The sequence below is a fragment of the Cydia strobilella genome, chromosome 2 (genome assembly GCF_947568885.1).
Source record: "Cydia strobilella chromosome 2, ilCydStro3.1, whole genome shotgun sequence".
NCBI classification, from domain to species: Eukaryota; Metazoa; Arthropoda; class Insecta; order Lepidoptera; family Tortricidae; genus Cydia; species Cydia strobilella.
In genome coordinates this window covers 16132637-16146131 of record NC_086042.1, presented here as the reverse complement: position 1 = coordinate 16146131, position 13495 = coordinate 16132637, and the positions used below count along the sequence as shown (strand labels likewise).

At 35.6% G+C, this 13495-nt stretch overlaps 1 protein-coding gene across 1 annotated transcript; it reads right to left on the bottom strand.

Moving 5' to 3' along the window:
- Positions 1-7248: 7248 nt before the first annotated feature.
- Positions 7249-7770, bottom strand: LOC134749556 (uncharacterized). Its single transcript, XM_063684547.1, has one exon. It carries the CDS (start codon positions 7768-7770, stop codon positions 7249-7251), a length of 522 nt encoding a protein of 173 aa, XP_063540617.1.
- Positions 7771-13495: the final 5725 nt, after the last annotated feature.

The following is a 13495-nucleotide window of genomic DNA, read 5'->3' as shown; positions in this document are numbered from 1 at the left end:
GCATTTGGACACTGATTCGATAGAATGGGATTTCTTTATTCTTATAGTTTGAGCTAATAAGGTGTAAAAGACGTGGAATGGCGGAAACATCTCTCTCGATTGTAGTAGGCATGTAGTAGGACTTCATAAACAGTATGTCGAATTTAAACTGTTGTGAGACATACTAACATTAAATCATTTTACGGTTTAGACTCACTTGTTTTAGTCACTCGCGCGACATGTTTCGGAGAGCCTAGGTCTCCTTTCTCAACCACTAATAGTGCGAGCATCGTTCACGACGACTGTGTATTGCGTACACCGCGTACATTACGTGCTTGAGAAAGGAGACCTAGGCTCTCCGAAACATGTCGCGCGAGTGACTAAAACAAGTGAGTCTAAACCGTAAAATGATTTAAAAACAGTATGTCATTCAAAAATAGAATATTTAAATTCTATTTTATTTAAATTCGAGTTAATTCCGGTAAGGTGACAGTGATACCTATTTGGTAACAACTTTGTGCATATCATGTATATTTATTATTATTGGTGGTAATGTTTGAGGTAGTAAGCGTTGTTACAAACCTAGTACTATGTGTAATGAAATACAAATACAAATATATTTATTTGCCATTATATGTGGTATACAACAGCAAATATTCATAAGTTTGGGAAAGCTCATCCTTTGACCCCTGAATAGAATAGGTAAAAAAAACTGGCCATTTGTGTGTCGGGCCACGCAATGTTTTAGATGGATAAGGATTCTTCATCAAAAAATGATAAAATTAATAAGTTTCTGCCAAAAATTTTATTTTTATAACACATTTATTACCGATTGGATTGGTTGGATGGATACTTTATTTCTGAATAATCCCATAGGAATGTGGCACTAGCACGTACTTTTACTAAAATCTCTTCACATCAAACTACATCTATGGACGACGGTAATCGCTTACCATCAGGCGATTCGTCTGCTCAGTTGCCTCCTATATCGTTAAAAAAAGTTAGCCGATAAACAATCCAACAGCCGTTCTGAATGCTGAATAGGAATGTAAAAATGTAAATTGAGTCGGTGCAACCCTAGAAATGACTGGGCTGTATTTGTGTTACATATTTTTGGCTTCAATCGTACCAGCACCTGTACGTGTACGTAGTCATACTGATATCGTTGTTTGTTCTATCTACTACAAAAAATAACAAATACAGAAATTATTAAGTTACCTTTACTTAGATCCGCAAGATGACAATTATTTGCGCCGTAGCAAACGAAAAGCCTCTCTCCCTCTCTATCGCACTAAAATGAAAGAACGATAGAGAGACATTTAGGTAACGTTTCGTTCGCTACGGCGCAAACGATTGTCATCTTGTCTTACCTACCACAATTTGGATTGGAATATGCGATTTTTTTTTAAATTATCATTAAATTAACAAAATTTCAAAGTAAACCACATAATAAAACTTGTAATTTTTTCATCCATCATTTTAATCTGACCTCTTATTCTCAGTATAAAAAAAACCGACCAAGTGCGAGTCGGACTCGCGCACGAAGGGCTCCGTAAAAACGGCAAAAAAATCACGTTTGTTGTATGGGAGCCCCACTTAACCCTTATCTAGGCATCGTAACACCCGTGATAGATGGAACATTAAAAACTCTAGCAGGTTTACTTTTTTACTTAGCAAAAAAATTCAATATGTCGATCAACCCTCTTTTATCATAGCAAAAAATTATGCACACAAGTGTCGTTGTAAATTAAAGCCTGACCAGAAATATATGATCATGCGCCATGTTGCGGAATTTCATTGGAACTAATTTCTTACACTGGCAATAATTTTAATGATAGGTTGTCACTGTTGTCAGTGTCATTGTGGCGGTTTACTTGAATAATGCTTAAGTGTTGAATATTAAACAATAAATGACAAAAATGCCCAAAACTATACATAGTCAGGAGCGGAACATTGTTAATAATGTAAATAATAAACTGCTGGAAAAGAACAGTTCGGGAAATTAAACTATTTCGCTACGAAACATTTCCAAATAAAAATCAGAGCTGACAGGTAAACAAATCAAAATGTCATTATAGTCTGGTTATTACGACTTAGTTAATGTAGTGTTATGTTATACAAGCGAAGAAACACCGTAACAAAAATGAGTAAGTTTGAAAAATATTTAAAAATATTCGGCTTTGGAGACGAATAAATCTTGTTAATTGACAATGTAGCAGAACCTATGTAAGGTTACAGAATATATAGGTACCTACCTAGTAACATAACCATCATCATCATCATCATGGTGGCCTTTTGGTGATCCAATCTTGGATGTAGGCCTCTTCCCTTGAATGGAGTAACATGATAGACGAAATATTTTTTCAGTTACAGAGCTGAGCTGAGCTGATGGTGTGGCTAATAGTAGTCACAGTCACAATATGACAATAGTAGTAACTAAATAAATGGGTTCTGATTTTGATTACGGTGAATAAAAGTAATCAAAAAGTCCCATTTCGAAAGTCAAACAAGTTGCCAATCCACATTGTTCAGACTATACTGAACTGTTGCCATATAAATGAGAATAATAGCGCCCTCTTGACAATGATCATATATTCCACATGGCGCAGCGGAAACAACAGTTTTCATTTCGTATTGTAAGTTTTGCACTTATTTCTTAGATTATTATATGTTTTTGCATAATCTGCATTTTAATACACTATCTGTTGTTAGTGTATTAGTATCTAAAAACATTCGAAATATTTAACACACACACACACACACACACACACACACACACACACACACACACACACACACACACACACACAAACTGTTATGTATGCCAAGAACTCATAAAAGTACATGTGTATTAGATTTAATAAATTGTCAAGTTATCGTCAAAATAGGTATACATGATTTATTTTAATTTTGATTTTTTATACTTGTGGAGGGTTGCAAAACATGTTTCAAATATTTCATATTCGATCGTTATCATACTATTTAGTTAGTGAACTTTGATTTTTTAAAGTAATAGATATTATTTAAACTATATAATATACATATATTCGTACGCTGTGGCCTTATTGCTACGCCGTAGACCGTAGCGCGGCAAATTTTATTTATCACAAAAAAACCGGCCAAGTGCGAGTCGGACTCGCGATCCAAGGGTTCCGTACATTACACAATTTAAACAATGTATTTTTTATGTGAAACGTGAGTGAAATGTCTTTAAAAAAATACCAAATTTCAACTTAATTGGTCTAGTAGTTTCGGAGAAAATAGGCTGTAACAGACGGACAGACAGACGCACGAGTGATCCTATAAGGGTTCCGTTTTTCCTTTTGAGGTACGGAACCCTAAAAATGCCCCCTAATTAACAAAAAAAGTTTTTTTTTTACTATTATAGTTATTTGTCTATTTGCCTAATTTTACACAACTTTTTGTTAACATGTTTTTTGAATCACTACGGGATAAAAAATTTCTACCATGTGATCAGGTTTTCTTAGATATTATTTATTATTACAGGTGTAATAGTTATTTTATGCTTTAGATTGCGGTTTAATATCAATAAATGATGATTTCTGTTTCATTACATGTTTTATTTTTATTAAAATTCACATATTCATTGAGAATGCCCAATTAGAGAGCATCTATATGGTACAGAAAGATCATAATCAAAGTAAACATACGAAGAGTACAAGACTAAACAATAACAAAAAATATAATGGAATTAATGAAATATCAACAGGATCATAATAATAAGAGCCAAAGTTGTCAAACGAACAGTCAGAAGTACTTTTTTATATACCTATATATGGCAATATTGATTTGCGTGAGCTGTGTAGTAACGTCCTAACGTCAACTTCCGCTTTAATTATGTACGTTTTTTTAATATGGAAAATTAAGTCTAATATAAATTATAATTTCGTTTTGAGTACATATATGCGTTTTTTCTCGAAATGGTTTTTTATTTAAGATATATGAAAATTTTGAAATATTGTCAATTGGTGCTTTTCGATAACAAAACGCCAGGCTACGTACTTTTGGACCACCTTAGAGGTATCTTGTAAAAATAATGATTTTCAAACAAAGTTCTGTATTTGATGATTGAATAATTGACCGATGTTGATAAATGTAAACAATTTTTTTTTTTACACCAACCAAGCAAATCCCGAAACGCCCGAAAATAGAACCTCTTCCTTTTTTGACGTCAGTTAAAAAGTGCTAACGACGTTCGTTATTATAAGGTAGCTCGTATTTTATAACAAGGTAGGTACAGAGTTATACAATACCTAGAAGAACTGATAATGCTTTAGAAACTATACCTATATATTATGTATATGTACACTGTGAGTTTTCTTTTTGCGATATTGTCAGCACGTTTCAAACAAGACCTGAGTCGTACGTCGTACCCAATTAGCTGTAAATCAATGATTGTCACATTACTGCGACACGTTTGAAAGAATAAAGGAAACGTTAGCCGAGCAGAAGCGATCCTTAAAAGTTAATAAGATTTCTGAAAAAAAAATCGTTTTCATTTCTTGCTGACTCTGCTGAGTCAATGTATTTTGCCAATGCAAACGTTTGCACATATTGTACGTGAAAATGACGTTAGATGCATATCTGCTTCACAGTTCACAAATAAGTTGCAGCTGAAATTCATTCAGTCTGTGATGTTTGAAAGTTTCATTATTCCACCTGGAATAATTGTCGTACATATTAAAAAGAGTAAAGAAAGAAAATATTTATTTAAAGTAAAAAACTAGGTGTGAATTTAGGATTGCCAACAATAATTAAGAATTCCCGGGTCAATTTTCGCATGAATAAATTATTCGTTAAGGTATATAGTCCGATAAGAAATTGTAGAAAATTATTGAGGGCGCTACTTCTTACGTAACTGACACATTTTTGACGTAAAATGCTTAAACATGGCAACAATTTAGTATGGATTTTTTTTAGTTCCATTTCATTTAATTCTACTATTTTATGTCGCACTATAAATGAGACAGAAATAAATTTTAATGTAGCTTGAAGTTATAATAAGTTTTTGGCAAAAATTTCATTTTTGGTGCAAGCTTTTATCGCTGACTGTACTTTTTTTTCCACAGGCAACTAATACTCATCGAAACAATTCTAAAAACTCCAAACACAATTAGGTTTCGTTGTTTTATCACAGAGTTCCTATAACCACCTCCTGTCTCCATCATCAGATCAGCTTGATGGTATCATAATATTGCATTGTCAATGTCATTGTCACACGACTTACTTACATATGTATGCAAATTTTCACCTTCAATGGAAGTCGGGAAGTGGGTCAAATTTAACTTGCAATAAGGTTTGACCCGTACATACATAGGTACATTGCAAGTTAATAAAAAGCTTGTAAAAAGTATTCGATTTATAAAGTAATTATAACTGGGTGGATATAACCAAACGGAGTAGCCATTAACAGGCGTTCCCCTCTGTCGAAAATAGTCGGCCAACGGTCATACACAACGTATGGACTGAAGTTTATCTGACATGGCTATTTTTACGTTACGTATACATTTGACGTTCCCCTCCCCCGCAAAAATCGACAGATTTTTTTGTACAGAAAATTACAGACGTGGCGTCTCCGTTTGGTTATATTCTCCTAGAATTATAATAGTGATAATCTTATTTTACTTTCCTCCTATTCAAAATGAGGCGAGTGTTTAACTTGGGTGAAACGCACCCATTCAAACTCGAACATTGGATTGAGAAATAACTCGTCAGAAATAGGTGCCTGTCATCCTTTGGTTACCATTCTTAAGTAGATGCTGGTGGTGCTCTCGCTTCTATAAGTTTTTATTCTTCGTGAGCGTTCGTGTCACGCGCGGGAATCGAATCAGCGAACCGCTCTGTGATAAATCTAATTTGGCAAGAATCTGGAACTTTGCTAGTTTCAAGTGGGACCGGCCCCAGGCCTCACTTAAATACAAATGAAACCCAGGCTTTATACAAATAAAACCCAGGTTATGTTTGTATTTAAGTGAGCTAGGGCGGATCGCATTTTTGTGAAGGTCGAGGCACAAAATATTGTCACACGTGTTCGAGTATAAATGTCGACAGGAAAGTTGAGGTGGATGGCTATACAGAAAATATATATAGGTAGGTACGCATTACAGATTACATCCAAGTCGTCGATTTTTGTAAACGAGTGAAAGTGATTTAATAAGTCGTGCACGATATTTAAGCTGAAGGAACTTTTTGGTCAATCGTGCAGTTGGCTGTTCAACGTGCTTAAGGTATATATAAATTAATAATTATATATTGAACATTATCCATAAATTCCAGGTTATGACGTCAGATAATGCAAATGGTACCAAAAATCCATATTACATATAAGCCAAATATGGGGTCTATCGGAATAGTATTGAGGCCGTTGTTAGTAAGTAAGTAAGAAAATCACATACAAATTATGTTAAGTTATATAATGCTATGATCAATTTAAGTTTCGGCCGTCCAAACGTAAATAAATGTTATAAATGCTGTATTAACACAGATATAGTATTGCAGCTACTACTAATAAAGTATGAATACAGTTTCTGATACATATCGAGGCCGAATGCAAGGTCAAGTTATATCAGAATATTGCCGCAATGCACGCCATATCCATCAGTCGCCCGCAGTGTAATTTCTCCTGGGAGAACTCGGCTGCACAGCACGGAGCTGACTATACTTTTGATATTATACTTGTTTACTTGCTTAATTTAGTAACCAACCAAATTTAGGGCAAAAGATGTTTCTAAGAGGAAATAACACGATTGGCGTAATTAAACATATTTTTTGTAAAAAGTGTTCCTTCTTGCTTAGGTTTAGTAAACTATACAAATATTACATAATTTTTAAGAAAAAAAAAACCGACTTTAATGGGGGATGCCGCTGAAAGTTCACTTATTGTTGATGGTGCACTCTTAGATTCCAGACAATGAAATGAAAAAGACAGCATCTTTTGCCTAATTATGTAGAAAAGGAGGTAAAACCACCTACTTTTCTGATAGCATTTCGTTTCTGTAAGGGTCACGGCTCTCTGCGTCTTTGCCCTTCCGCTCTTATATGTGATCAAATGTTCTTCCTTCTTTTGAAAGAAGGTATTAACAACTGCAAGATTTTGGGAGGCAGCAAATTCCATAATAGTAGCGCCGTCACTGTTTTGTTGGCCGAAACCAAAGCCACCATGATAACCTTCGAAACCGTCCCCGTCTTTTCCCACATGGCCATTCAAATCACCACATACCATTTTTTGCTCTGTTGCCGGCAGTGTTTTTAACAGATCGTGGAGGTCTTCCCAGAATTGCTGTTTTTCGGCTTTTTGGTAACTTGTGGTGCATAGACAGATAGGACGTTAAGGCATGGTTGTTTTTCTAATGCGATCTTCGCGGACATGATGCGGTCACTAATTCTATTGATTTCTACAATGATCTCACTAAGGTGTTTGTCTAATACTATTCCAACACCATTCTTGGTGTTTACTATACCGTTGTAAATGAGTTTGAAACCTTTTCCGATTTGCCGTGATTTGGCGCCCTTCCACTTTGTTTCCTGCACACAGCATAGGTTTATGCGACATCGTTCTAAAATTGCACTTAGTTCGGCACTGCGTCCTGTCATTGTACCAATGTTCCAAGTAGCTATGCGTAATTCGAACAGTGGTACAGCGAGTCGGTGATCCGCGTTTTCGTCGCTTCTGCGGGACGCCCTAGCATTTGCAGCATATCCATAGTACCCGTCGCTTGAGGGGGACGCCTTAGCATTAGTTCTCTTTCTTTTATTGTAGTTTGGCCTCATGATTAATATATGTAATTGGCTATTGGTTTTTACGGTCGGTTGCCACCTGACACCAAGACTATTGCTTTGCTGCAAAGCATGAGTGCCGCCGTTGGTCCATGCAGGACTCCTTCGCCGCCAACTCTTCTGAGTGCTCCAGCCCAAACACCCAGCACTGTAGTCGGCCTCACCTCCGATAATGTCGAAGAAGCCCGAATCCAGGGGTTTGTTAACGAAGTTTCCATCTCCGGCCTGTTGGTCCGCGGGGGCTATTTTATTTCGCCCCTACCCTGCATATCTGCCGAGCGTTTCCCTATCCGCCCCCTGGGACGCGTTCTCTAGGGGTGAGGCTCCCCCGAGAAGCCTAAGCATTCCTCTGCAGTATTTATAATTATGTCTCGAATATTATTCCATCTTAATTCTTCACTAATATTATGTTCATTATTATTCGTATTATTTCTATATACTTCTAACTTGTTACCTAATTTATTACTAAATTGCACTTTGCTATCACTGTACGTTTCTTTTAGTTTACTGAGATCTACAATCTTTGGTTTTCTCTTTCGTTTGTTCTTTCTTGCTTCAAAGTTGTGTGTGGCAATAGATTATGGTCGGTATTTAAATCTGCTCCTGGTAATGTTTTACATATTTGCACTTGAGATCCTAACTACTTAATTTACCTATATAACTTAACATGTAAAAATTGTAAGAGTACGACCTTGATTTTACATATTAATATATCATACTCGACTCAATGCATTTCAAAATGTCGATCACGTTTTATGTCAAAATTAAGTCCTTAGTGTCCTTACCACTCAATTGTTGTGAATTGTGGTATCATCATCACGTTGCATTCGTTTATTTTGGTCAAAATGTCTACTTCCCCGCCCGACTTCATTGAAACTATGCTATTCCGATCGGTTCGATTTTGAAAGGCAATATAGCGAGGCAAATATGAGAGTGTCACGCTTGAGAAAATGTAGTTTGTGTGCGTTTGACATGCCGCGCGGAGTGTGACGTTGATTCAAATTGCCGGGCGACCTACATAGCCAAGTTTTAATGGCGAAAATTTTACGTACCACGGATACATTGCTCTTTATTATTAGTATACTATTTACTAAATACTGTCATTATTATAAATGTAATGTGTTGCTAAATACTAGTATTATTATTAAAATACTAATTACTAAATACTAACACCTGTACATCTCCTATTTGTACTTATGCAAATTCCCATTTTTCCTAGTAATTATTCCTTATATGTCAAGTACCTATCCTATATTATAATCCATCTATATACCTGTTGTATTGCAAACATTTTAAGTAGGTACCCTTGCAAGAATAATCTATATTGGCAACCCTTAAGTTAATTTTTAAGTTAATTCAAATTACAAGCTAAGCTTATTGCTGTGCCAAATTTCGTCCAAATTTAAGCTGTTAAGTAGCAATCTGTCAAACATCTACACAACTACCTATCTAAGCATTCTAAAGTACCTACAAGTTATCACATGATACCTAGTACTAGTAGGGCAGTTTAAGGTGATAATGTGGACACGCTGGACAAAAGCACCAATTTTTTGACCCCAAATGCGTATATTAAGACACTACGTTATTTAGAACTCGAGATATTAATTATATACGTATAATTCAAAATGGCCGCCATAAAATTAAATATGGCCGACGGAGAAGTTGGTTCCTATCAAAAACTTAAAGATATTATGGACCTACCTAACAAGTGCCTGAAACTAAATTGGTGTTTTTGTCCAGCGTGTCCACATTTACGACAATTTGTTCGAGCACTCTGCCCCACTAACCTACGTAATATCGATAGGAATAACGTTAGCACCAAATACCTGAGATTGCTAATCGCCACACAAAGGAGCATTAAAAAAATGCATTTAGATATCATTTTGAATGCTTACATTGGATTGACCTGCAGACTGGTATAATTTATGACGAAATTGAGAACTAGGTTAATATGGTAGTAAGGTATCATTGTTAAATAAAAATAAAAATTACGATAAAATTGCAACTCACAACCGGCAGTGTGAATCGAACACCATTATGTATTCATTTCGAATCACTCCGCTGTCTGATTACCGCTCCTGATTTTGAAACTGAAATTTTGCAAACTCGAAATCAAAATGAGTATAGGTTCGCCGTAGATGTGCCGTAGATGGATGTTAGGTTTTGGGATTTGATTTAAATAATTTCTAAATTAGTAACAGAAAAGGTTTAGGCAACGTTTGTTAAACTAATTTCAATTTCAATGTCGTCTGTTCATTTAGTTAAACAGATATTTAAAAAATAATGTTTCAGTAGAAAATAGTGGGCACTGCTGTATTTTATAATGCACCTTAAAAAAGAAATTCACTGACAATGAAATATAGCAGCTAGATTTCTCCCGTTTCTAAACCATTAACAAATTTATAATTGTTTTATCAGTTTATCACACTTAATAAAGTAGCATTGATACCTAAACAATTCAAAATTCAAATAATATTAATGACAACACGTCATGTCATAGACAGGATCATAATTGTGTGGTTGGGTGGCCTGGTTGTCTTTTCTTCCACCGGCGAAAATAACAAATTAAAGTGCACCTTAGAAAATATTAAGTTCCGTCAAAATGTAAATTGGATTAGACGTCACGTAAGAAGGTGTAGCAGATGAAAGCAAGCTAAGTACTCGTATTCTATGCAGGCTGAATTAATCATGCTCTATAGATTGATTTGTAAATTATTATATTAGAAATAACGAGAATACTTCCTATAAGTATTCTCGGTATTTCTATAAATACCTAAACAAAATATTGAAATAGACGTCAGTGATTAAATTTAGATTCACATTCCCATCTGATTATTTATTTAGGTCGGCGTTAGTATTGGTTGTTATTATTTATTTAGGTAAAGTATCTCGGTTTCCGAATTGTTTCACAAACCGCTTCGCGCCAGTCCAAATTCAATACGAATGTAATTTATTCTGTAAACAGAGAGGTTTTCTAGTGGCGGACTTGGCTTCAGAATATTGGACTGTCGTTTAGAGAGTACACATTACACAAGCGCTGTGTGATTTGTAATCGATATAATTCGATTTAAATTACGCCTTGAGCTCTCAATTCGTATTATACGTAACATAATTTAAGTAGTGTAGGAAACTGTAAGTTTCTAGACATGTTTTGCTTAGTTGGTAGTGTCGTGGCCCTTAACATATATCTGTGTGTTGAGCCCTTATTCTCTTTTAAGCCATTGACATTTTCTATGTAACTCTTCATAACCTTAAGTATTGAGCTTTCGCGTGACAGCTGGTGTGGTATTTAAGTATTTATGAACTATTTAATTACATCTATATAGTTTAAGTTTAAGAAGTAAAACCTAATATACATATTACCTATCGAACAACTATGCTATACGATACGAAATAATAACGTACATAAAATATACCTATGTCTATGAATTTAATATAAGTTTGTAATGTGAGCTGCATAATAGAGGAAATCTAATGTATGACAGTTTTAGTTTCCTAGTAACAGTTTGTCCGCCAGAATGCAAGTTATAGTTGCATGGTGTAAGCTGTCACGTTCACCTGGCATCTCTCCCGCAAACAAACTTTCGTGTTGGTCAAGCGCGATACCTAATTTACTACGGAGTTCCGTAAATCATACATCGTCATTACTGGGGTAAGTAAGTGCAGAAATGTATGGAGAAGTATGCACTTTTTTCGCAGGCGATGCCGCTTGGCACGATTGTTCGTTAGGTCAAAAAAAAACTAATTTGGTCCGGTAGCCACGAGATCGTACAGTGCAAACCCCCAAGGTAAAAGGGGCTCTCCAGGTCCAATCTGTGCTAAATTGGTTGATTTGCCACTTTATCCTACATTTCATTGTTTTTATTAAGTAAGCTACTTTTATTTCCTTTGTTCTACTATTTTATTTGTATGTTTGCGTGAAAATGCCTGAAATTTAAAATGATGTCAGAAACAAATGTCATGGTTGTTTCTTTTAAGTGTTAGAATGGTATAAATACCTATTTAGCAGCTTAATATTTGCCAATGTATGTCTGCGATTGCGGTGGATGCCAGGCACGGTACGATAAAAGTATACTAAAGCCGATTTACACATTGCTGCATTACCAAATACGAGTAAAGCTGAATCCAATCAACAAGCCAGTTATCCTCAATTTTTCTTACTTTTCTTCAAGCCACTTTACGTATTGTGTGCTGTAAAAGACATCCATCACTTAGGCTTTTTAGAATGTAGTAGCCATCCTCGAATCTCCAATCGCTCTGAGTAACGCTAAAAATACTATCGCAACTTCGCAACACAAGCAACTCGGGGAAATTGAATATCACGAGCCGAAGTCACGCCCGCGATATTGAAAATTGGATCGTGACCCGCCTTATGGACTTTCGGATGCCAAGCCTCCTTAGAAATACATACAGAATCAAGGAATAAAGTGCACACTCTTGTGCACACTCTCCTAACCTTGGGTAGGCATGAGTGGATATTTCACCTCGCGAGAGCGGCCTATTACAATCATAAAACGTAATGTCATAAGAATAAGGTTCAAGTGCTGTCGTGAGATGAAATGGGCACGCATGCTGGCCGTGCAGTATTACAAACCAGTCTTGTTGAAGTATTGATGTATGCATGTTAACATAATTTAGATTAAACTTAACCTAAGTATAGTGTACATATATAGTTTGTACTGTACTCAGTAGATATAACGCATAAAAATACTTACTTATAATATAATTGAGAGCGCACTATTCGCCAACAAACTGTCTACAGTTTGGCGAAACTTTTGTATACCTAGACATGAGTATATTTTTTTAAAATAAAAAAAATATAAATATAAATCTAAAGTGCACACTCTTTTAATCCTTAGGGAAAGATGACTTTGAACTTAGATTGATACATTTCTAAAGAATTAGAGGAAGATATTGATGAAATCTTCAGGTTTGACCTCAATTGTATTAGCTACTAACTACCAGACAACTCAACAACGCCATTACCTTATCTGCAGAGCCCCGATATAGGTATGTACTTGCCTAGTACTTAATTCAAAATATGGTCCCATCTGGGAGAAAGAAAGCATGAAAGTAGACTCGTATACAGTAGCTTGTTTAGGGACGAAAATAAATAAGTGGATGAATGAAGTGGAAAATGAATGAAATAAACTTTCCCCACGTTTGTGTCTCGATATCTAAATTCACGATATCTAAAATTAATAAAATATCTCGATATTTTATTAATTTCAGAAATCTTACAAGATTACTTCCGATGAATCATTCGTCTTTGAGTATGTTGTTAGGACTTATTCATTATCATACTCCTAGCGTTGTTCCGGCATTTTGCTACGGTTCAATTAAAGACCCTAACCTAAGAGGGCCCGCTCGAAAACCTTATCCTAAGAATTGACATAGGCACCCGTTTTTACGATGACTTTGTGTTGTTAGGACTTATGGTTTTCAAAATTATTAAGGCGCAATGTTGACACTATTTACTACCGAGTATCTCCTATGGGCCCCAAGATTAGCGTTATCTTAAGGCAACGGCGGCTATTTCCGGAACTCATCAATGAGTTAAAGCACCTATAATCCCTTAGTTATGCTCATGACCTTATTCGCAACCAATAATCCACTGTCCTAATTACTTAAATACAAGACGCCATTGGGTTTAACTATTCCGATTGCAGCAATTTTCCCGGACGCTAATTGCATGAATAATTCCTGGGATGAGCAAACA